Genomic DNA, 23,929 nt, shown 5'->3' with positions numbered 1-23,929 from the left:
AATATCCTTGAGCAGGGTATGTCTACTGGAAAATTAAGAATTCCATTGTTGTCTCTTGTTACCAAATGACGAATGCAATTCTTGGAAATGTCAATTTATTAGACTATTCTCCTATGGTAGCGTAATGGTCAAAACAACTTTCTGAGGTGGTGGCGCCAGCAGCGTCCTTGAATTGCAGATCCAAGAACTAACGGACATTTGCTACATAAATAATTTGAGTATTAAAAATTACTTCTTGTGCTGTCTCACTGCATACTACGGAAGCCGTCTTTATGCTTTTTCTTCCTTCTTTAAGAAATCATGAAAAATGACGAATGCAATGCTCTTGAGTCTGAGAATGATGAATTATGAGACTATTTTCTTATAATGCTGTTGGTTTTTTATAATCTTCAAGCAACTTGAGAAATGTAGTGGCATCGTAGAGAATGCCCATACTTCATCTTCTCGACCATAACAATTTCGAATTCAAATTTATTAGTATTCAACCAGAGATTACAATCGCTTATATTTTCTTTTCTTGCGAAGGTTCAAGGCACAGAGAGACACAGAGAGAGAGAGAGAGAGAGAGGGAGGCCAACGTAGTATTAAGATTTTTATTGCAGCTAAACTATTATTATCATCAGCATAAGCCGCCACAACCAAGCCAAAGTTATGAACATATGGAGAAGGATAGGAAAATTGTTAAAAGAGCCAAAAAGACTTAAGTGGGAGATGAACCCAACTGAAACATATCACTTGCTCTGGAAATCCTCGGCCCCATCAATGAGCTTCTCCTTCTCTGCAACCGAGCCAACCTCTCCTTCTGCAACTGCCTTGGGCTCCCCGACGCTCTGTGCCCCAGTGAACCTGGCCAATATCACGAACGACATCCCCCCAAGAACATTGTTCAAGCACCTGAGAACCACCACTGAGGACTTGAACGCCAATGGAGAAAGCCCCTTGTCCAGCAAGAACTCGATCCCGTTCAAAGTTTGGTACCTGAAGTTGCTGCTAAGACCCATGTGAGCGGCCCATGTGAGCGCATTCAAAAGCGTCGGAGGAGCCTTGTTGGGGGTCTCGAAAGTGGGATCCATCTTCTTCCTCAAATTGATCAACCCATTTGAGATGGCAGTCCCCACCAGCCCTGCGGCGAACCCAACTGCAGCAAACACAGCTCCTTTATACACAAAAGTCCCGAACCGATTGAGAATGGTATAGGCACCCGGTTCAAACATGTGGCTCGTGGGACAATTGGCAAAGAGGGCGGGGAGACTAGAAGAAGAAGCGGACAGGGTTGGTGCCAAAAGATACATAAGCGTGAAGTTCAGTATGGATCCAACCACGAGCGTCGAGAAAACGAAGTCGAGCTCGTTGAGGCCGAAGTTGGGACGCGAAGCCATGTCTCCGATAACACAGGCAGAGACACCCACCAATTCCTCCATCACAACCTTGAAGGGGAATTGGGGATCGGCCGCAACCCTCGATCTCCATCCACTCAGAAAAAGACCCAGAATCCCAAAAGCCCCAGCAGACGACGATGAAGACGACGAATCACCAGAGTCGCTCCCCCCATCTCCTCCACTCCAGCCTCCGCCGCCGCCGCCTCCGCGTCCGATCCCATCGTTTCCCCCACCATCTCCCCCGGCAAATGGTATCTCGGATTGGCCACGCAAGTTGGTTGGTCCGGAGAGGTGCTTCGCGTGGATTAGATTAAAAGGGCAGCGCTGATTGGGGAGAGACGAGGACGCAGAAGAATGCGGAAATGAAATGGCAGCAGCAAAGGGAGTAACGGAAAAGTTGCCGTGGTATTGGTATTGCCTGGGAATCGGAGAGGAACCAAGCAGAAGCCGAGCCATGCTCGCCATCGTCTCCAAATCTTTTCCTAAATACAACCAAAAGAGAGACAAAATATTAGCAATAAGGACAGGATTACACAGCCTCCCATGCGGTAAAGACGAAGTATTTTAGATACCTTAAACCGTAATTTATTGAAATGCGGATGCTGAGGAGAACAGATCAAAAGGATTTGGCTGCGGGATCGGCTCCTCCTGCTCCACCAACTGATCTCTCTCTCTCTCTCTCTCTCTCTCTCTCTCTCTGTGCAGCCTTTGAGCTAATATGGCGAAGAGGAAAGCGGTAGGTGGAATGGAACTCTATTCTTTATATATAATGAAAGCCGTAGTTCTCTCTCTTTCTCTCTCTCTATATATAGATTAATAAATAATATAAAACGCCTTGAACCCTAGCTGATGGCCGTCCGAGGAGATGCTTTATACGACGGCGTAGCATGAACTTGGACGGGAATACGGGTCATAGGCGGGTTTTTCTCTTTAGTTCGCTTTTACTAAGAGGCGGGTTGAATCGCCTGTTTGAGTTATGGGCTCAGCGGCCTTTCTACGCAGCCCAATGAGCCCGAAATTATTAATAGAGCCTGTGCGAGGGGTGTGAGTGTCAGATTTCTTGTCCATTTAACAAAATGGGCTCTGACAATAACGCCAGTCTAGTTACAGCCGAAAAGAGAAGAAGATAGGAAGGTCAATGTTCTGGGCCATTTTCTGGAATTGGATCTTCGTGATGGAATACGTTGGTTTTGGGGGATCGATCGGCCCTCCTTGAGGATCCATTGCATTATTTATTGGTAGCACTCTTCGACTTGGTGGCAAAGCATGTGTGATCTCAGAGAGTAAAAAATAGGGGACCAATTGCACAATCTTGTTCCCACATACTACGCCAACTAATGATGCTGAAATTGGCACAGCCAATTTCATGCCAAGGAGGACATTAAATCACTTAAACAAATGGCTTAGAGCCTTGCCATAGTCAACTGAAGAGGGATGATATCTCTGATGCCTAAATTAGTTGAGAGCTTGTTAAAAGTCGAGAGAGATTGAATCAATGTGTTTGGGACTCTGGATGAATTAGTAATTGAATGAATAGTGTACCTCCCATTATGATCAAATTTCCCTAGTCACCATTTCTTCCTTTGTATAACTTTGCCATGTGTTGTCTTCTGACTAGCTTAATTGCAGTCTTTTTTTTTTTTTTTTCTGAGCTAACAAGGTCATTAGTTCTAACAAGGGATATCTCCATTAATCCCTCTATTACGGGTTAAGTAGCATTAAATGCAATTGCCCTGTAAATAATGTGAGGAGAATGGTGTTTTTACACCGTCTCCGGCATGTGTTCTCTGGAAAAAGCTGCTACCACGTGAAAATTTGAACAAATTTAAATAGCAAGGGTGAATGCTTCGCGTGTAATTCTTTTGCAGCAGCAGCATTGATATTATGGGCACGAGCATTGAAAATGAGCTGTCTGACCCGAGCCAAAGAGATTAAATCTAGAAGTATCAATAAAAAATAAAAAATAAAATCGATATAAATAATAGGGGATGAATCCGTGGCTCCTAACCATCCACTACCTCTAACACCTTTAACTCTAGTTAATTAATATATTTTCTTGGAGAGAAAATGAACTCGTGCATGGATGCTCAGCAGTCGCCGACCAGTTAACTGTACAGTGCTGGCCTGGGGACACAGCCGGAATTTAAACAATAGAGGAGGGAAAAAAACGACACGATTTTTGTGGTCAACAAAGATGTACTAAGAAAGACAGGAATATTTCGGGATTCCTACTTGTCGATGCTGTATTTCCATCTGCATCTAATTTACAAATCGCAATCCACTTCTTTCTAATTATTGCATCTTTATTGAGTTCCGTGCCAAAGTGTCGCGTCAGTTCACGCCCCCACACCCCACACCATCCCCCCTCCTTCCACTGGCTTTCTTTTCCTTATCTCCTCTGTTTTTTTTCTTGCCAAAGCTACCCATGGATTTCCTATCATTAACGACTCTGCCACAGCTCCTTCTGATGACTAATTGTAATAAAACCGCCATGTTTATGAATATTTTGGAAAGACCCAGTTGGTAGATTCGAGACGAATAACGTTTGCATGCGTCTTTTCCTTTGCAGCTCTTTTTTCAGGATGGCGTGGGCTCTGATTCTGAACCACTCTGTAAATCCTTATCAGCATATATTCCTTCAGTAATTACAATCTAGTAGATAGATCAAGTGATTAGGCCCTTAACAATTTAGCATAGATCAAGTAATTAGGATTAAGAGTTTAACAAATTCAATATTCATCAATCCTCGAGCTTTTAGCTTAAATTTAGAGTTTTTTAACAATTTTTGATACAACACAAACCCAATATAAAATTGGTGAATTTGAGTTGAAGGATCTTATTAAGATTGATTTAGATAATTTTATATTTACGACTCGACATGATTTAAACTCTTTTACACGATCTATGAGAATCTAACACAAAATTAAATGGTTAAAGTTAAAAAAATAGACTCATTTAACTAAATGAGTGAAATTTGTGGGTTGAGATATAAATCAATAAGGGGAACACGAATTCCTTTAACCTTGGACAATGATCGGATCACATTGTACGTAAAAAGCATAAAATATAGAGATATATAATGATATAAGGCAATGCAAGACAAAGCAGGTAAAAGCAAAAGGTAGCTCTGGCTGGTGTGGCTGGCTGTCAGGCTGAAAAAGAGAAGAATGGGTTTTGTAAACCAATGATGATGAGGAGGCTATTTACGGAAACTCGTGCGAATCATTCATATTCCCTCCATCCATCATCCACGAAACAGACTGTTTCAGATTGTGTTGCTGTGTGGACCGCTGAGAGCTGAGAAGAGATGGTCTCCGAGAGCTCCTTCTCCACTTCCCATCGCTCTCCTACTCCCAAGTTCTGCAACTCCTTCACTACTCGGTACTCATCTCTTTCTGGGTGTCTCTCTATTTGATCCATATTTTCTTCTAAGCTTGATATAGGATTTATATTGACTTGTAGCTGGAGATCACTTACTATATATGAAGCATTTCTTTTCTTCAACTCATTTTAATGGCTGCTCTGTTTGCTCATGTTTGGATTTTTCTTTCGAGCTAGTTATTAGATTTTCATAGTATTTTACTGGTTGGTCTATTTTTTAGATTTTGTTGTTTTCATCGTTAGAATATCTTCCATGCTAAGCCTATCAATTTATAGATGCTCTTCTGAACTTGGCATAACTGATTCAACTAATTGTCTTCAGTGTTATCTTGTTCGTTTAAAGTTAAGTTTGCTGGAAGTTCTACACTGTGATTTTTTGGAGGTGTGAATAAAGGACAGGATCTCGAATTAATCAACTTAAATTTTACAATGAAGTTAAAAAATCCCGCAAATCCCAAATTTGTAGTCCGTTAATTCTTTTCTTGTGATATGCTTTTATTTTCTTCTAATGGAGTTGCAATGATCTTGATTACTTTATGTATGATCCTTATTCATGTGGAGATTGCTCACATTAGCTGTTCCATTTGCATTCAGTATCTTCTCAGATGTTGCTGGGGACATTACAATCGTGGTAGATGGAGAGTCATTTCTGCTGCACAAGGTATAAACTTCTTAATTTTGGATATTTAAATGAGGCTAGCTCTAATGCAATCGATGTCTGCTTTAAAATGTCTATTCTTTTATATAAATAAATATTTAAATGAGGTAAATCTTTTGTGTTGTTCTTGAGCTTTCAAGGGCTATTGAGATATATAGTGTTAAACCATCCTATTGGCTATTGAGAGTAGATTTAGCTCCAAGGGGTCTGCAATGAAATCTCCATATGCAACCAAATAACTTGAACTCACATGATGCTTTCTAACTAGTCAAATTGTTCTTTTTTGTCTGGTTTACTGAAGTTTCCCCTGGTGTCACGAAGCGGAAAGATTCGGAAAATGGTTGCAGAAGCTAAGGATTCAAATACTTCTAAATTGGAGCTCTTCAACTTACCAGGTGGCCCCCAGACATTTGAACTTGCCATGAAATTCTGTTATGGCATGAACTTTGAGATCACAAGTGCAAATGTTGCACGTCTGCGATGTGTTGCAGAATACCTGGAAATGTCTGAAGACTATCGGGATGAAAATCTCATTGAACGAACGGAGATTTACCTAAATGAGGTTGTGGTTCAAAGTCTTGAAAAATCAGTGGAAGTCTTATCCACCTGCGAGATGCTACCTCCGGCCATAGCAGAGGAGGTTGGAATTCCAAGCAGATGTGTGGAAGCAATTGCTATGAATGCTTGCAAGGAACAACTAGTGTCGGGTTTGTCTAGGTTGGAGTGTGATAGTGAATCTACGGAGCTAAAGAGTGTTTGTCTTGAGTGGTGGATTGAAGATCTCTCAGTATTGGGGATTGATTTCTATCATAGAGTTATTTGTGCCATGGGAAGAATGGGTGTTCGATCTGATAGCATTGTTGCATCTTTACTTCATTATGCTCAAGCATCATTGAAAGATACTGGAAAATGGAATCCGGCCAGGACCAAACCAACTTCTGGCATGGTAGACAATGACCAGAAGACAATTGTGGAAACTCTTGTAAGTCTAATACCAACACAGAAAAGTTATTCCATTCCACAGAGTTTTCTTTTTGGGATGTTGAGGATGTCTATTATGGTGGATGCTACCATTGCATGCAAGCTTGAGCTCGAAAGAAGGATAGCCCTTCGGTTGGAAATGGTTTCACTTGATGAATTGCTTATACCATCTGTTCGGACTGGGGATTCGTTATTTGATGTTGATACCGTCCATCGGATATTGGTGAATTTCCTGCAGCGGATTGAAGATGAAGACAATGAAGAATGTGGGTATGAATCAGAAGGCCTTGGTTCTCCAAACCATGGTTCTCTGTTGAAAGTAGGACGGCTTATTGATGCATATCTAGCAGAAATTGCTCCTGATCCTTATTTGAGTTTACAAAAATTCACTGCTATTATTGAGATACTGCCTGATTATGCTCGTGTCATAGATGATGGGCTTTACAGGGCAATTGATATTTATTTGAAGGTAAATATTGCATTATCAAACCATTGAAATTATATATTAATAGCCTCCAATAGAACATTTCCATTATTCTTGCAATTCTTTCCCCCTCACCCCAGAAGTGCTCTTCAGAACTTCCCATTGTGTCTTATATTATGCATGATTTCATTCGACATTCAATTGAAATGACTATTGTTTAGTTTGTCAAAGGATGACCTTCTTGAATATCAGTGGTTATGGACCTTTGGTGGTGTCCTCATTTTGAGAAGTGAGGATTTCATATTGACTTCTTTTTCTTTCCATTTTAGTGTCCTGCTCATAGTGTAAATACTGAACTTCTATTGCTGCTACAAGCTTCTGAAATGCCATGAAAAATGGGTTGACGACTTTTTCTCTTCACTTTTCTCCTGTTAACCTTAACTTACCCTTTGTAATTTGTAGACTCATGCAATGCTAACCGAAAATGAATGCAAGAAGCTCTGCAAGTTCATAGACTGCCAAAAGCTCTCTCAAGAAGCATGCAATCATGCTGCACAGAATGACCGACTCCCCGTACAAATGTCAGTGCGAGTCCTCTATTCTGAGCAGCTCCGTTTGAAGAATGCTTTGTCCGGAAGTTCTGGAGATGGATTTCCGTCACAGAGAATTAGCAGTGGTATCCCCAGTGCTGCCATGTCCCCTCGAGATAATTATGCTTCTCTAAGGAGAGAGAACCGAGAACTAAAGCTTGAGATTTCAAGAATGAGAATGAGACTGAGCGAGTTGGAGAAGGAACAGATGTTTATGAAACAAGGGATGATTGATAAAACAGGGAATGGAAAAACTTTCTTGACCTCACTCTCTAAGGGGATCGGAAGGATTGGAATCTTTAGCGGTACAGCAGGAGGAAAGCGGCAGAAATCCGGTCGGAAGTCTCGCGACGGCAAAACTGGTAGGAGTAGGAGGCATTCAGTTTCCTAGCTTTCATGTTAAATTGATTTACAGTTCTTGAAAGGGAACCAAAGGCTTTTTGACTGTATATGAGTTCATGTTTCTATGATTTTGAAGAACACATCTCCTTTAGCTAAATATGATTATGTAGCACTGATAGAGGAGCAATGGGGCTGTCCAAATTGACACCAAAGGTACTTGTATCCAACATCTCATATACACATCAAATGCCCATATGTCATGATAAATATTATCAGCATTTCTATAACTCCATCCAATTGTTTGTTTTACTGGAGTACAAGAACTGTTGGGAAAAGCATTATCACACTTTATTTAGTAAGACATTCTGTTACAGTTTAAGTAAATCATTAAGAGTTTCCTTAATGTTTCCAATTCCTACAGCAACATTCTTATTTTTTCCAAATCAATACAGAAAAAATCACACTCAAATACTACTTATTCCCAGAGATACAAAACTGATATGAGACTCTTGCATTATTTCCTTCCAAACATGCCCCTGCACCAGCAAACACTTGCGAAGATTGATCATGTACTCACTTACCCTAAAAGGCTCTTCCGGATCTGCGCAGTATAAAAAGGATAGTTTTTAACATTACTTAAGAATGCTGCTAGAGGTACTACGTACAGTTTCTCTCGTACAAACCTCGGGCAGTTTCTGTCGGAAAACGACGTCCAACCTTGCATTGAGGGTGTTCTCACAAACAATCTTCCCATCTTGTGAAGCCAAGACTACTCCACCCGAGCTTTTTCAGCAATTAACCAAAAAAGGGTCAGCAGTTGTATGGCTAAAACCATAATCTAAAAGCTTATAGTCTCAAGCAAACAACCCGTAATACAAAAAACATAAAACTACTTTTATCACATTTTGAAACAAAAGCATTAACAAACCAAAACCAGTAATCACAGATTGGACATCTTTTGCAAATGAAGACTAAAATGTTACCAAAAGAGTTCATGGGAATCCACTCCAGTTGGAGGAGGGAGGTACACACGAGTGTCAAGAGTAACTCTTGGGGCTTGCACTTTGAGCTTCTCAGAATACTCTCGTTTTGCATCCTTCAATGTAGCCTCAATAAACTTCCGGTCAGTCTCTCTGCACCGCAGCAATACTGCTGGCTCCTTCAGCCGTAGCATACTCTAGAAATTACAAGCAAAATTTTCCAATCAATGGACTCTATAAGCGAAAAAAAATGTATTCATTGAGAAGTAAAAATTAAGCAGAATTGTCAAAAAGAACAGAAGGGCAACCAAATCCTATTACATAATACCAACACAAGTTAATGATCATCACCTATATTGCAAAGCTTAAAGTTTAAGACGAACAAAGAGATCTATGAATACATATATGAATATCACTTATGATTGTGATAGAATATTCTATTTAAAAAATAAATAAAAATGATAGGAAGAAAAACTATATATAAACCATTAGTTTTCTTTAATTTTCCAATATATATAAAATGTCTATGTCTTAATTTCCTCAATTTAAGTGGAACCAAATAACCCAAATTAAAGTGGGTAATTACCTGAACAATCAAGGCAATTAGAAGCTTTTTGTATGCAATGGCGTCGTCAGAAACACGCAAAAGTTCCTTGGTTGCAGATTCCTTCATGGAATTCACCATATCATCTTGTGCTTGAAGAACTTTTATACGTGATGCATTCAGCTGCATTGAGTATTCACTGCCCACCAATTTTTTTTTTTTAATTTACAAAAAGAAAAGAAAAGAAAGAATAATTAAGCAGAAAATAGATGACACATACATGAAACTCACATTTTCATAAACAATATTAGAAGTGATATATATATATATATTGCTGCGTTAGTGTTTGCAAATAGACGTATATATAAATGAAACTCACATTTTCTTACGAATCTCCACCTGCTTCGACTTCCGCTCATACTCTTGCCTAATCTTTTTCCTTTCAGCTTCCACTAATTGTAATTTCTCAATGTTAAACTCCTGGAAATAAAAACAAAGAACGTATAGTTATATATATAAAGTTTTGTATTAAATTATTAATTGTTTAGGTGATATAAAAGTCTAAATTTAGCTATTTAAATTAATATTTTAACATTCCGTCCATGTATATGGACTCTTTTAACTGAAATGGGAAATAAATTATGTACGAAGGCAATTAATGTTCAAACTTCGATAGTTTACTTTAATTTCATGTTAAATTATCATTTATTTGGAATAAGTAATTATTTAACATGGTATCAGAGTCAAAAGTTCTAAGTTTTAACATTGTTTCCATCAATTTCTCTTTTATTTAATTAATTAAATATTTCACATGTTGGACCTCACTAATTAAAGAGTAATTTGAGCTTACGCGTGAGAGAGAGTATTAAAATATAAATTAAGATAATTATATTTAAAAAACCAACTATTATACGATTGTTATACAATTGAAATGACGTGTTAATAAAAATTAGTCATTGATTTTTTATTTTTTACAAGCTCTTGTTAATCCAAATGCTAATTTTCACTGCCATGTCATCCCAATTGTATGACAATTATAACAATCTATTAAATAACATTACTATCAATTCTTATCCACTTAAGTTCTTGGGATAAATGACAATTTAATAATTACAATACATGATTATGTTTGTTAACACTTTTTTATTTTTTTAGAACAGAAAACAAAACAAAAACAATATCAAACAACAAAAAACACAAACAATCAAAAACAACTTTCACCTTTATATCACATCATAACATTTTTTTCAAACAAAAAATTAAAAACATCCTCAAAATCGCATTAATTAAGAAACTGAGCTAGCTAGCCCATTGATATGATTAATGATTTGTGTGAAAATAAAATAAAAATCCATATATTATGTTTTGGTTTTGTATAAATTAATTAAGGAGGGGAATTAATAAAGAGATGTGGCCCATGTGGGTCTTTCGATCTGACCTCCTCGGCAGACACAGAGATCTCGTTAGCTTTCTCCTCCGCCTCTTGACGGATGAACCTCACCATCTGCTGAATCTGCCTCGACACATCTCCGTCTTCCATCCTAGCTAATTCCCTTTCTCCTGCTATTTATCTCTCTTTTATTTTCTACCTTAATTACTTTTTCTCCTTTGAGGGCTTCAAAAATATGGCAGTGATTGGAAGAAGATAGCTTTATAGCATCACCACCACCTGCGCGCTGATCAAACCAATAATCTTATGTCTTTTGTTTCATGTCGGGCATTCATTGGGGTTGAGAACGATAAAAGAGTACGGCACTCCCTGTCAGTTGCGAAGTTTCCTCCGAATTTTTTATCACCATTGAATTCGGACGTTGAACTTGTCTTATTTTCTACATTTTTATTCCGCAATATTATTTCAATTCCAACCTTAATATTGTAGAATAGTTATAAAATATATAACATTTATCATATATAATTCATTATTTCGTTTTTTTTTTTTATAATTAAATAATTTTTTACTGAATAACAAAAACCAAGTATTACGGTTGATCTTTTTTTTAGCTAGCTGAAAACATTTTAGGTCGATATATATATATATATATATAGTGTGCTCGCTCTAAATGATTGATCAAAGGATCAATTATATATATATATGTTATTGATGGTATTTGGATATTGAAGATTCCAGATACAAAAGGTAGGCTTAATTTCATGAGTTCGTATTTTGTGATCAATTAAGGAACAAAATACATGGGATTAGGAAGCTTGAAAGTTCGATTGCCCAAACATTCACCCTGAAGGTCACTCCACTGGTCTCCAACATTTCCCCAGATTCTGTAACCTTGTTCTACTAGCTGCTTTCGGATTTCTGACTTGTACTGCACCGCGCTTTGCCCTTTATAAGCTGCACTCCTGTGTGGAAAACAATCATATATATATCTCAGTAGTGTGATCGATTAAAACCTCTGTTTTCTTCAATATCCCATTCCCACCCAACTTTTATTAGCAAAAGTTCTGCTTCTATAGGGCCCCATATGCAGTAGTAGACCCACTATAAAGGCATGGAGGGTGGCGACAATTCCATATATCCTTCGTAAGTAGGGAATATTAGGACCAGGATACTCTCCATTGAAATATAATAAGACCAAAGTTAATTAGTTGCCAAAGGGCCCAATAGTACTTTAAACCAAAGTTTAAAAGTACATAATTTTGACACAATTTATGAGTTCAATACAAAATTAATTAGTTGGTTAAGGTGGATGGATCTAACCCGTTTAATTAAACGAGTCAAGTTAAAATTGACCTATATATATATATATATATATATATAGCTTTATACACATGTCTCGATATAAGGGCTAACAGTTTGTTACTTAATTCACAAACTTGACACAAACCCAATACAAAATTACTATATTACTATTAATAAATTTGATTCGTTTAATTAAATAAATTAAATTATAATTAAATCTATATAGTATTATATTAATACCTTGATACGATTTGAAGGTGAAGACAAATTGTTGCCCTAAATAGTTGGGTTGGGCGAAGAAAGAGCAACCTTTTTTTAATTACTTTTCTTTTGCATGGATATTGACTCGGACGACATCCAAAATGGACATTGACTTGGATAGTAGTTTGGCATTATTATCTTACTTGTGTTGGTGAATGGTGAGCGTCGTCATCATATCGATATCTTACCTCAAAATCAGACGCTCATAACCAATAAATCCTTCTTTATGCAAGTTATCAATGGTGGCTTCGCTCAGCGTCTCGTCGTCTCTTCCCGTCAGCAGGATCACCTTGAATCCATCGTCAACCAATCTTTTAAACAATCTAAGGGCCGCCGGAATCGCTGGACACCCTCCTCTCGTTGCCCATGCCTTAAACCCAGCTGGGTCAAACGGGTCGCACCTGATAATATATATATATATATTACAAAAATTAAACGGAATTAATTAATTAATTCATTAAGTAAGTAAGTAAAAGTGACACTCCTACGAACGAACGTACCCATATCTCTTGCCTCCGTAAAAAATGACATTGGAGATGCAGGTGTCATCAACGTCAAGAATCCAGGCATCCATGCCGTCAGCAGATGGAATAATTTCATTGGCGTAACTCAAAATTTGGTCCATTATGAAGTCCAGGTCTCGGAAATATTGGCCCCCAATCATGTAAGTTTCAATGTAGCCCAAGCACTGTATTGGGACGGTGCGCCACGCACGCACATTGTTGGCCTCCACGGCAAGCCGCCAGCTCAGGCAATAGCTGGCATTGTCGTGAGGCAGGCTGGCCCACCAGGAAGGCATTGCGGAATTCGCCTTGCAGAGTAGAGCTAAAACTATAAAACTCAATACCTCCCCTATTCGCTGTGCCATGCTCCTCATCCTCATAATCATGTGTGTACGATGCAAGCTAGCTAGCTGCACAAAAGACGACGACCGACTATAGTCTAGTCTATATATATATATATATATATGGGGGCTGGCAATGGCATGCATGTTGGAGCATGCATCCATGGCACACATATATATACAGGCAACAATAACAGCACTAAGTTTTGCTCCCTGTTGATGGCAAATAATGACGTGCACGCGCGGGTGGAAAACTTGAAGTCTTTGCCACACTAGCCGTTTTCTCATGGAAATTTCTTGTTGGAGACAATCTCATTTTACATATATAAATATACAGTATGTTTATCAAAAGTGGAGGAAATTCATACCACGCGTTCAAAAGTTTTGAAGATAACTAGATAAGAATAGATCCCAAAGTGGCCGGCTTGGAAAAGGCAGGCCGGGTAGGTGTTGAAGAAGAAAAGTTCATATATATATATATAAATAAAGGATAGGTCAAAGATGAAGCAGGAGGAGGAATTAATGTAACTTCATTAATTAAAAGAAATAATTAAGAGGTGTTTCCAATTAATCTATGAGATTTTCCAACTGAAAGGATTAAGAAGAAGAAGAGAGCATGAGTCGATCGAAAAGTGTAACAGTACGTGTAGGGATCATCAGATGCATGAGAACAGTAGTTGCTAAATTAATCTAAATAGAACATGAGACAATTAGTTACGTACAGTAGCTTACCTTAAATTATCACAACATTTATGACGCGCGACAAATGTTGCACAAATCGCGATTGACTGAAATTGATTAAGTGCTGATCATGATCAAATTGTAATATTACAGTATCGACTGAGACCGTTTGCACCTCTTTCTTGGTACCCAGGAAGCTAACAACCAAGTGGGTATTTAAAGAGGCAAAAAGTAAATTGCTTAGAATTAGATTTACACATAATATAATTAACCACACTGCTGGTCTCTCTCGATCGATCGAGTGTCAACGTTTTTGGTGGGAGTGGCGTCAGAGAGCAAAATGGGAAAAATGGTGGATAGCCATGTGTCAGAAGAGGGGCCTGGTTGAGAAAGTCTTGGTCTGGTGGGCGGTTAGCCCACTAGTGCGAATACAATCACAAGCCACATCTCGATCAAAGTGGTGGAATTAAGAGAACTCGGAAGATACGTAATAATTGCACCAACCAACCATTTGCGTTTGCGATGTGTTGGGAACCCTTCCAACCAATTGAGACATTGAGTTTGGTAAACGATGAGGAAGACAATTTCAATTTGTGTTTGCATGTTAGGTTAAAATATGGCCGATATAAAATTATATAGATTAAATTAATTAAATCAGTTTAGTTTTTCAACTCTAACTCAATAATTTTGTATTGAATTTCATATCAAATTTACAAGTAATACAAGTTAAAAATTGTTAGCAATATATATGGTCAAGTACTATATATGTGCAGACCAATTAGGTCGGTGCTTGTGTAATTAAGAAAACAAAAAAAAAACAAGAGGTCAATCGTGGTCGTGGTCGTGGGCGTGGGTGTGGGCATGAATCCTCGTTTCAGTTGTTTCTTTCCACGAAACCTTTCAAAATCTGTGGACAATTAGGAACCCTCAAATTTAAGTATGTATTGGGTGGGATTGAACCAATCAGATCAAGTCTTCTCCACGATACTTTGTATTGCACTAGATGGAAAAGACATGCCCATACATGTTGATGTGGAGCACAGATTATTATGGACAAAGAATATATAACAAATGTCCAAGAAAGTATATATGTTTTTCATATATTTAAAAACGACGACTGAATTAAATATATTTTTTATAAAAAATTTATGTCCATAATGATAATAAGGGTATATTGTTCGGATCTTGCATATATATATATAAAGGTAGTCAGAAGGTGAAGATATTCCATAGTGAGTGGGAGATGAGAGATTGCCTATGTAATCAAAGCAACTTAATTTATTATTAGAGGAACCACCGCCATTGCAGCAGCCCAACCGGCCAGTTAGATGATGTACATATATATTGTCTATTTTCCGAACAATATTCCTTCCTGTGTACCTACCTCCGATCAGTGGGCCGGGGGAGAGTACTGCATGTGGTGTCATGTCAAGGACTTGGACACACTCGAGAGAGGTGAATTCTATTAAATTAATTGTCTGACTGCAATTCCGACAGAATCGTAGGTATAAGCTTGCCGCAGCTGTGGAAGAAAATGCGGTCGGTTATTAATTATTTGTTAATTGTATAAATCGTTTTTAAAAGCGATTAGAAAAAATTGTTAACGGTTGTTTAGGCGGTTACAGTATAGTTACACTACAAAAAATCATTGGTTTAGTGGCGTGGCAACTGTTCATTTGTTTTTTGCCACGTCACTGAATTATAACGTGTTAAACTATAACACGTTACTATTATTTTTTGTAACGTGTCTTTTTTTAAACGTCACCATATGGTGACGTGGTAAAAATGTCACGTTACCATACGGTAACGTGTCATTATAACACGTTTCAAACATATACCACGTTACAAAATTATAACGTGGTAGAAATTATAATGTGTCATTAGAATATACACGTTACAAAATTTATTGTAACGTGTTAGTTTATAACACATTACCAAATTGTAACGTGTCAGAATTTGACACGTTACTAAATTTAATATAGTCACGACCACTTTCACAACACGTCAAACACGTTATTATTAACACGTTACTACGCTTTAATAACGTGTTAACATTGTTAACACGTTACTAATGGATCGTAACTAAAAAATTAAATTGTTGTAGTGTTAGCGATTTTAAGTTTTTTCAAAATCACTAACCGCCTATATATATAATGTCATTTTTGTATTTAAAATTTTAAATATATATAAAAATGTATGAAAATCTAGAAAATGATGTTGTATGTACATAATATATATGATATTATTATATTATCATAGATGCGACATCATTTAAATTTTGTTTTTTTTCTTTCAAAAAGTGGTTAGCGGTTATTAGAATTATTAACTGCTAACTGCTTAGATGGTTACAATTAGTGATTTTAACTAATAATTACTAACCATACTGCCTCATTCACCCCTAGCCGTAGCACAAGCACCGGGTAGACTAATCAGTAATAATTTGAAATAAGTAGCCCATTATCTGTATGTTCTGGGAATTGGGCTGTGTCTCAGATTGCCTGATTTGATAACCCATGCACTAAATGCTTTCAAATGTGGAGTCCATCTAAGAGTTGTGGCGCACGAAACTAAGCCGGAGAAGCAAATATGCTCAGGCCTCTTGGCCCAATATGTCAAGACTTCGGCTCGTTGTCGTTGGTGTGCCAAAATGGTTGCTAGCTAGTTATCAATCAAGTAGAATAGTACATCATCATCATCATGGTTAATAATTTTTTACATTATATGTGAATTTATATGAAATTGGTAGGTTATAGTCGAAAGGTCTAGCCTCTTTAATTAAAGGTTCAGGTTAGGATTAAGATTGACCTATATATTCTTATAGATTTCTATAACTCGCAAACCAAACCTGACACAAAATTAATAGGTAAGAGTTAATAAGTCTAACTCATTTAATTAAATTAATGGAATTAAAATTAGCATATATATTCTTATATTCATGATATATATAATCTTTTATCAATGCCTTAATCCAACTCAAACAAGAATATTTAACACCCCTAAATAGTAGCATATATTGCAATTGGCTCTCCCTGTCGGGTGTTGGCCAACTTGAATATTCGAACTTGATTGTTGCTTAGAGTTAGCTTAAGATGTAGATCTAATCTCAATGTACGACAATGATTTTTTGTTCAATTAAACTAATCAATTATCTAATAATGCCAACAGAAACAATTACTCACAGTCATAGATGCATTGCATCTGCATCTGTCTCTCTCAGTCAGAAAATACATGTGAAAAGGGAGGCACCTTTTGAGGATAGATGTAGAGCATATTTTGGGCACCCACCGAGTATCATCTTAAGCTTCCCACTCAACACGTAGAAAGATATAGCTTTGCTTCAAAGTATTATTTGTGGTGGTTCAATGGCCCCATTCACTTATAAGAACCCCCACGCAGAGCATGGGCTCCATAAGAGCACCTATTCGGGCATGTCTGTCGAGAGTCTTTCTCAATTGCAGTCGGACAAGTTGCAATCTGAGCAGAGAATTGCAGCCAATTTTGAGCTCTCAAGGCTAAGGCTAGAGTTAAAGATTAGTTTAATTATATTTATGTTGAGGAGAGAAACACCAAGGGGAGTCAACCAGAGTAAATTAATATACATATTTTAAGACACCACTTCTAGCCCAAAAATTTAATTAAGCTAATGAGTTTGGGTTTACATAGGTATATTAACCACTCACAAGTGTATGCACAATAAATATCCCATCACTTGTGAATCTCTACCACATTGACTAAACTCCCCCTCGCACAAGAGTGCCACGCGTAATCCAAGAGAAACCACTATTTTTACTAGAGTCAAACCAAATGCGTCAAATCAAGACACTCATATCAACTAACCATGAGCTCTGATACCAATTGTTGATGAGAGAGACACTAAGGAGAGTCAACAAGAATAAATTAATATACATATTAGGACACCACTTCTAGCCCAAAAGCTTAAGCTAATGGGTTTGGGTTCACATAGGTATATTAACTATTCTTATTCTTTATACTTTCTCAATGTGAGATACAAATCTCACAAATGAATGCAAAACAATTCATTTTAATGAAAACTTCTTATAAAATTATACATGGCAATGAATCATATGCGTATGTCCAAAAAGAAATGACGCATGTAGAGGAATAAAACTTTCCTGTCTTTCAAAAGACAATCTATTGTGGTTTATAAGAAAAGAAAAACCAATAAGGTAGTAGTATAAAGTAAATGCAATTATTGGTGAGTAAGCACATGCACTCGATCAGTCTCCTTTGATGCATATTTTGCTGCTGTGCTTTATTATTGTGGTTAATTAAGAGAGACTTCTCGGGTGCATTTATGGTTCTTAGATTCTTTAATGGTAAAATTATCTATGCTGCAACCATATGGCTTTCGTCTTCTATTGTCATTAGTGAAGCTCATGCTATGCTGCTAATATTTGAAGACTGAAAGTGTACTTTTTAAGTCAAATGGACCACTTCCAACCTAATGTTTGGAAGCATTTCAAACCCTCTTGTAATCTTTTTCTTATTGGCTTAGAAAAAAAAAAAAAAAAAAAAAAAACACATATACACTCCCGTTCTCTAATTTCTGTCTTTTTTTTAATATATAACTCAATCATATGACAACATTTTTCAAAAACATAAACCTCAAAACACATTAACAAAGTGAACCATAAATTTATCCCTTATTAGGATTCTTTAATTTCCACCGGCACATGGACCACCAGTGAGTTTCAGAGCTTCTAAACATGACTTGTGATCCCTTTAAAGGGCTCACCTCACCCTTTTCATGGGATAAGATGGTGACTCTTCCCTATGAATGTACGTCCGGGCTCTCTCAATCGCATGATTTGTTCATTCCAAACATCTTTCTATGGGACTCTTGTCCATCTTTCAATTAAGATAGTAAGGAGTGAGGATCGAGATTGCCACCATTTTTGCCCAATAAATATAAAATAGGTTTTATGAAATTTACGTGACTGAACAAGTTTCAAACATATACCGCTCAATGAACTCCATGAAATTTTTTCATAATTTTTGTTTAAATTGCTAACATTTCCGACAAAAAAATAAATAAATAAAAAATTGTTTGGGGGTATATTTGCAAATGAGAGAATTTGGGATTTTGATTGAAGTAGATAAATTTATTATGTGATGAGACAAGGCTTCAATTATTTTCTGAAAAGTCGTAGTCAAGTATACCGGCGATACGTCCTTTTTTCTTTTATTTTATTTATTTATTTATTTATTTTTATGCTGCTCGTGCTGGGGCAGTTGTATTGTATGCTTTCTTTTCAAATGTTTTTATGCGAGGAAGCATCACATGGCTATCCTGTTGGGCTAGTTATGTCGGCCCATGCATGTTCCACGCATCGCTTTCCCCTTCTGGTCCAGCCATGTGATCATTTCATCATCTTCAATTCAACGGCTATTTAATTGGAGGGGTGTTGATCCCATGGCCCATTCAGATTCAGGTAATCTGGACGGCTTAAAATACAATATTTACAAATAGTAATTCGTTTTTTAGCGTAAACGTAAAATACCAACTTCATGAGACTTTCTTTCTTTGTTATCACCCTAGAAAAAGCTTTTTATGGTAATGGATGGGGATTACTGTGCTGCCAAGGTAGTTGAAGTGTCATTGGGCATGTGACTTTCGAGTTGCGCTACTTTTACGTAATCGTGGAACAAGTCCTTTTTTTATTTTTTTTATTTAATGAATCATAATTGTTGCCGATTTTCTAGTGCAGTTTCCCTTTAAATACTGAGTAACAACTATATAAGGTGTCCGAGGTGGGTCCAAGGAGATGAAATGAAGCTAAATCTCCACCTTAATGATAGCTTCCATGCTACCAAAATTCTAGGGACCTCTATCTTGCAGCAATCAGCTGCCGACAATACCACCGTTAACATCTCTATAAACCCCATGATGATCATATACGTACGTACTCAACCAAATCATGTGCCTTCATTTTCCTATCATTATTGAGTTGAGTAATTCTCTTCTTTCCACTATATTAAGTAGTTTATTATGTTTTTGTAAGTTAAAACAAAATTATTAATCATTAAAAACACGTGAAAATTTAGAGTGAGGAGCAGAGGAGTAGAATTAATCATCATTATTATGGGTTTTTGTTTTTGTTTTTGGTTTTGGTTTTTGGTTTAGACACGTGGAGCCTCAAAACAATGACAAATTGACACCCCATTGTAAGTAATGGCAGGAAAGGCTACACCAGATCTTATAGCTGACTCTTTTAGCTTCACAGATCTAAAACCGACTCTCTCTCTCTCTCTCTCTGTGCGCCTGTGAGTCTGTGACGTAAAAGCTTAAAAGAAAGCTTGGTGACTTGTAGTCTCCCTTTGCATCTACTACACACACTCTCTCTCGCTCGTTTCTCTTCTCTCTCTCTCTCTCTGTCTCTCTTCTTCTGAGAGATGCACATTGAGATGGGACTAGAAGCAGCGCGGGAGCAATGATGAATCGGAACGTGAGGGAATCTCTTCTCGGCGGGAGGAATATTCCGGCGCTTTCGCGGCACCGGCGAGGTCAAAGTTTGACCGCGATCTCAAAGGAAACCGCCGACGAGAACCTGGATCTCTTCTCCAGGAACCGCCGCACTCTCTCTGTCACCTCCTCCGACGAATCGTCCGATGGTACCTGATTGATCAATCTCATTGTCTTTGTTTGTTCAATGCGGAGGACAATATGGTCATTCGAAATGACCATTCGGATTTCCCTTCGTTTTATTCTTTCATTGAGCGTCTGATTTGACGCTTTCAGTCAGCTACATTTAATGGCTTCACGATGAAAACCATACAAAACCATGTCGTTCTATCAGTAACAAAATCCATATGAACTACATGGTTGCCTCGCAAGTTGCAAGTTTTCTTTTTCTTCGAATCACCTCTGTATTTGTTTATTTCGTGTTATTTGCTATGGTTCTGATATGGGATTTAATTGGGACTCATCCCAGTTTCAGTGAAGTTGGGGAGGCTTTCAATTGCGTCGGCGAAAGTGGGTAAGAGTGGGATTGATGATCTACTGTCATCTGCAGATGGAGGAAAGCATGATTACGACTGGTAAGTAAAGCTTCAAAGATTACAGCCTTTTTTTTTTCTTTCAATCTGGTTCTTTTTGTTAAATCACAGATCTACATTTCATTGATAGCTTCATTTCCGTCAGGACCGTGATAATTTTGCCTAGATATTAATACTTATTGAATTCCCATTACTGATTGTTGAATTCCTAACATATAAAGTTCAATTACACATCCTCTTGACAGATACTCGGTATTAAATCACTGATTATCTTAAAAGCCAATTATCTTAAAAGCTTAAGTGGATAAGAAATGGTAAATTTAATAATTTAATTAATATTTTGACACTCTTTTTTAAGTGAAATTTATTTCACTTAATAAGTGAGATCCAACGCATGAATTGAAAATGCGAGGTAAATTGATTGAGACAATGTTGGAATTCTGGACTTTTAACTCTGATATCACGTTAAATTATTATTAAATTATTATTTAGCTCTGACACTTAGTTTACTGATTTGGAAGTACACCCTTCATTGATTTAGTCATTCTTAATGCGTATGAGTTTTGAAACGAAATATTCATGCTCGGGTCATTACAATTTAGAAATAAATCTAGCATATGTTGCCTACTACAACGTGCTGTATTGTAGTGGTTAATTTTGTAAGAGTTAGATTTGCATTTAGATGTCATCACCTTGTTTGATTTGTAAATATTATGCTTTGTGTTATTAGGCTTCTCACTCCTCCTGGGACGCCTAATGTTCCTTCATCGGATGGAAATGAGTCTCAACCAACTATAGCAGCTTCAAGAAGCGGTCTTAGATCAGCTTCTGCCGTAAAGGCTTCAAGGGTATGCATTTCCCTTTTTCTTTCTTTCCCTTGTTCCCTACGAGTTTTAGTTCAGAATTTAGGCCCTTGCCAGCGTGCTGGTTAACAATTTAGGTCATTGCCTCTTTCCTGCTTCCAGAAGTTTTCAAAACAAAGTTTATGTATTTTAGACGAGTTTTCGCTGATAATGTTATTCATGGAATATACTTATCAAAAAGATAATGGTATTTCATGGAATACGCTTTTTTGATGTTCAGAAGTATGAATGACAAATATTTCAATCACGGCTCTGTTTCAGCTTTCTGCTTCACACTCAGAGAGTAACCATTCAACAAGACCAACTAGAAGCAGTTCCGTATCGCGCCCTTCCATCTCCACTTCACAATATAGTACCTACTCCTCAAACAGATCCTCCTCAATCCTTAACACAAGCTCAGCTTCAGTCACGTCTTATACTAGACCATCCTCCCCCATCACCCGCTCTCCGTCTACAGCAAGACCTTCCACTCCATCCTCACGCCAGGCGCCATTGCGGTCCCCAACTCCTTCAAGAGCCCGTCCAGCTCTCACCAGCTCTTCCATCGACAAATCTCGACCATTGCAAAGCTCAAGACCGTCCACTCCTAGTTCCAGGCCTCAAATTCCTGCAAACTTGAACTCCCCTGTTACTCGATCACTTTCTCGCCCATCTACTCCCACTCGTCGAAATTCATTACCATCTGTATCTCAAGCTGCCAGTCCTTCAACTTCAGCTGGGCGCATTCTGTCAAATGGGCGTAATTCAGCACCAGTATCCCGACCAAGCTCTCCAGGCCCACGAATTCGGCCCCCACCACAGCCGGTCATACCCCCCGATTTTCCACTTGATACACCACCAAACCTCAGAACAACTTTGCCAGACAGGCCAGTTTCTGCTGGTAGGTCTCGCCCAGGTATTGCTGTCACCATGAAAGGGAATTCAGAAGCCCCAGCACCCGTTAATATGCCAAGAAGACAATCATCACCCATTGCCACGCGGGGAAGACTTACAGAGCCAACTACAAGGGGCCGTTTACATGCCAATGGACACCTTGCTGATATTCCCGAGCCTCGGAAGCCCGCACATGTCCCAGAGTTGGCCATGCGGAAGCCTGTGAAGAGTTCAACAACTGCCACAGAGAACACTGGATTTGGAAGGACTATCTCAAAAAAATCCCTGGATATGGCTATCAGGCATATGGTATGCAGTAATTACTTCCAATACAGTAATAATACATTTCATCACGTCAGCTTTACTGAAACGAAGCTTTTTGTTTGGGAGAGTTACTTCAAGTATGTTAAAGTGTTAAACAAATCCAATCGATTTATTTATTCTCTGATGTAGGATATAAGAAACGGCACAGGGAATGCTCGTCCACTTTCAGGCACCACCTTGTTCCCTCAAAGCATTCGATCTGCCGCTCAAAAAATCCAATCCCGTCGTGCTATGAGTGCTCCATCATCCATTGATACGAATGGAAACCTGCAAAACAGCAATAATAGAATGATCTTAGAGAACGGAAACAAGAGTCATAGGCCTGCAGAATATGGAACTGAAGCAAATGATGGAAAGTATTCTTCAAAATTTGAAGTAGATATCTATGAGAGCTCCCGCTATGATGCAATATTGCTCAAGGAGGACTTGAAGAATACAAACTGGCTGCACAGTGTCGATGATAGATTGGATCAAGGCCCCATCTTTGATAATGGATTTGAGCCCCTACCAGAACCTTTTGGGCTCTTATAACATCTAACGAGTGGGTATTTCGAAAATTGTTATTATTAATTTTTTTAATTATTGTTTTCTTGATTATTTGTTATCTCTAAAAGAATGGAATCTGTCAACACTTCCACTTAAAACAGGAAAAATGAAGAGGTAATTTGTGTTCTGTTGAGAAATCAATGGGATTATTGTTGGTTTTCTGCTACTTGCAAACTGTGCTGCAACTATGATATTTGCTACGGAATAATGCACTCTTAACCCCATTTATTACACTCATTTTATATTCACTGACTTAGTGTGTTTTAAGTGGCTACATCAGCCGATATGAAAATGAGTGTAAAAAATAACATTACTTTTTGCTACTCTGACTGGTCTTGCGGGCTAATAGAGCCTTATCTCAAGGGAGGTTTTACCCATAATGAGTTTAATTTATTCAATTATTAATGTATATTCTTATTGAGTTAGGAAAATCATGGAGATCTTTCTGTGAAAAAATAAGCAGTAAAAGTTAGCTCAATGAAAAGATAGTCAGGCTTCCAATCATCCCATTTTCCAGCGTTTATTGTATGTGTTGAAAGAATCACCGAC

The 23,929-nt window shown here is 37.8% G+C and overlaps 5 protein-coding genes across 5 annotated transcripts; 2 read left to right on the top strand and 3 right to left on the bottom strand.

The window, feature by feature from the left end:
- Positions 1-579: 579 nt before the first annotated feature.
- Positions 580-2,158, bottom strand: LOC132191675 (protein RETICULATA-RELATED 3, chloroplastic-like). The gene is made up of 2 exons (XM_059606768.1): positions 1,952-2,158; positions 580-1,861 (listed from the first exon to the last, which is right to left on the bottom strand). Exon 2 carries the CDS (start codon positions 1,842-1,844, stop codon positions 732-734), a length of 1,113 nt encoding a protein of 370 aa, XP_059462751.1. The 5' UTR covers positions 1,845-1,861; positions 1,952-2,158; the 3' UTR covers positions 580-731.
- A 2,363-nt stretch (positions 2,159-4,521) lies between these two features.
- Positions 4,522-8,021, top strand: LOC132192278 (BTB/POZ domain-containing protein At3g08570). The gene is made up of 4 exons (XM_059607558.1): positions 4,522-4,760; positions 5,355-5,421; positions 5,720-6,868; positions 7,286-8,021. Exons 1-4 carry the CDS (start codon positions 4,687-4,689, stop codon positions 7,802-7,804), a joined length of 1,809 nt encoding a protein of 602 aa, XP_059463541.1. The 5' UTR covers positions 4,522-4,686; the 3' UTR covers positions 7,805-8,021.
- A 58-nt stretch (positions 8,022-8,079) lies between these two features.
- LOC132192279 (V-type proton ATPase subunit E1-like) lies at positions 8,080-10,899 on the bottom strand. The gene is made up of 6 exons (XM_059607559.1): positions 10,718-10,899; positions 9,659-9,759; positions 9,322-9,478; positions 8,739-8,932; positions 8,439-8,538; positions 8,080-8,356 (listed from the first exon to the last, which is right to left on the bottom strand). The coding sequence occupies exons 1-6, from the start codon at positions 10,817-10,819 to the stop codon at positions 8,333-8,335; spliced, it is 678 nt and encodes a 225-aa protein (XP_059463542.1). The 5' UTR covers positions 10,820-10,899; the 3' UTR covers positions 8,080-8,332.
- A 554-nt stretch (positions 10,900-11,453) lies between these two features.
- On the bottom strand, positions 11,454-13,841 carry LOC132162620 (acid phosphatase 1). Its single transcript, XM_059572897.1, has 4 exons — positions 13,809-13,841; positions 12,733-13,145; positions 12,421-12,633; positions 11,454-11,631 (listed from the first exon to the last, which is right to left on the bottom strand). The coding sequence occupies exons 2-4, from the start codon at positions 13,119-13,121 to the stop codon at positions 11,454-11,456; spliced, it is 780 nt and encodes a 259-aa protein (XP_059428880.1). The 5' UTR covers positions 13,122-13,145; positions 13,809-13,841.
- Positions 13,842-20,023: 6,182 nt separating this feature from the next.
- On the top strand, positions 20,024-23,507 carry LOC132162090 (uncharacterized). Its single transcript, XM_059572339.1, has 5 exons — positions 20,024-20,390; positions 20,711-20,816; positions 21,505-21,622; positions 21,899-22,819; positions 22,964-23,507. Exons 1-5 carry the CDS (start codon positions 20,210-20,212, stop codon positions 23,363-23,365), a joined length of 1,728 nt encoding a protein of 575 aa, XP_059428322.1. The 5' UTR covers positions 20,024-20,209; the 3' UTR covers positions 23,366-23,507.
- Positions 23,508-23,929: the final 422 nt, after the last annotated feature.

This window comes from Corylus avellana, chromosome ca9, assembly GCF_901000735.1.
Source record: "Corylus avellana chromosome ca9, CavTom2PMs-1.0".
In the NCBI taxonomy this organism is placed as follows: domain Eukaryota; kingdom Viridiplantae; phylum Streptophyta; class Magnoliopsida; order Fagales; family Betulaceae; genus Corylus; species Corylus avellana.
This window is presented reverse-complemented; position numbering and strand designations above follow the sequence as displayed.

Bases quoted from the DNA above. Each gene is read 5' to 3' on its own strand.
- LOC132191675 (XM_059606768.1), bottom strand. From the start codon at position 1,844: ATGGCGAGCATGGCTCGGCTTCTGCTTGGTTCCTCTCCGATTCCCAGG.
- LOC132192278 (XM_059607558.1), top strand. From the start codon at position 4,687: ATGGTCTCCGAGAGCTCCTTCTCCACTTCCCATCGCTCTCCTACTCCC. The intron at 4,761-5,354 runs GTACTCATCTCT...ATTTGCATTCAG, and splicing joins TGCAACTCCTTCACTACTCG to TATCTTCTCAGATGTTGCTG. The intron at 5,422-5,719 runs GTATAAACTTCT...GGTTTACTGAAG, and splicing joins AGTCATTTCTGCTGCACAAG to TTTCCCCTGGTGTCACGAAG.
- LOC132192279 (XM_059607559.1), bottom strand. From the start codon at position 10,819: ATGGAAGACGGAGATGTGTCGAGGCAGATTCAGCAGATGGTGAGGTTC. The intron at 9,479-9,658 runs GTGAGTTTCATT...ATTGGTGGGCAG, and splicing joins GTGGAGATTCGTAAGAAAAT to TGAATACTCAATGCAGCTGA. The intron at 8,933-9,321 runs GTAATTACCCAC...TGTAATTTCTAG, and splicing joins TAATTGCCTTGATTGTTCAG to AGTATGCTACGGCTGAAGGA.
- LOC132162620 (XM_059572897.1), bottom strand. From the start codon at position 13,121: ATGATTATGAGGATGAGGAGCATGGCACAGCGAATAGGGGAGGTATTG. The intron at 12,634-12,732 runs GTACGTTCGTTC...ATATATTATCAG, and splicing joins TACGGAGGCAAGAGATATGG to GTGCGACCCGTTTGACCCAG. The intron at 11,632-12,420 runs GTAAGATATCGA...TTTTCCACACAG, and splicing joins TATGAGCGTCTGATTTTGAG to GAGTGCAGCTTATAAAGGGC.
- LOC132162090 (XM_059572339.1), top strand. From the start codon at position 20,210: ATGATGAATCGGAACGTGAGGGAATCTCTTCTCGGCGGGAGGAATATT. The intron at 20,817-21,504 runs GTAAGTAAAGCT...TTGTGTTATTAG, and splicing joins GGAAAGCATGATTACGACTG to GCTTCTCACTCCTCCTGGGA. The intron at 21,623-21,898 runs GTATGCATTTCC...GCTCTGTTTCAG, and splicing joins CTGCCGTAAAGGCTTCAAGG to CTTTCTGCTTCACACTCAGA.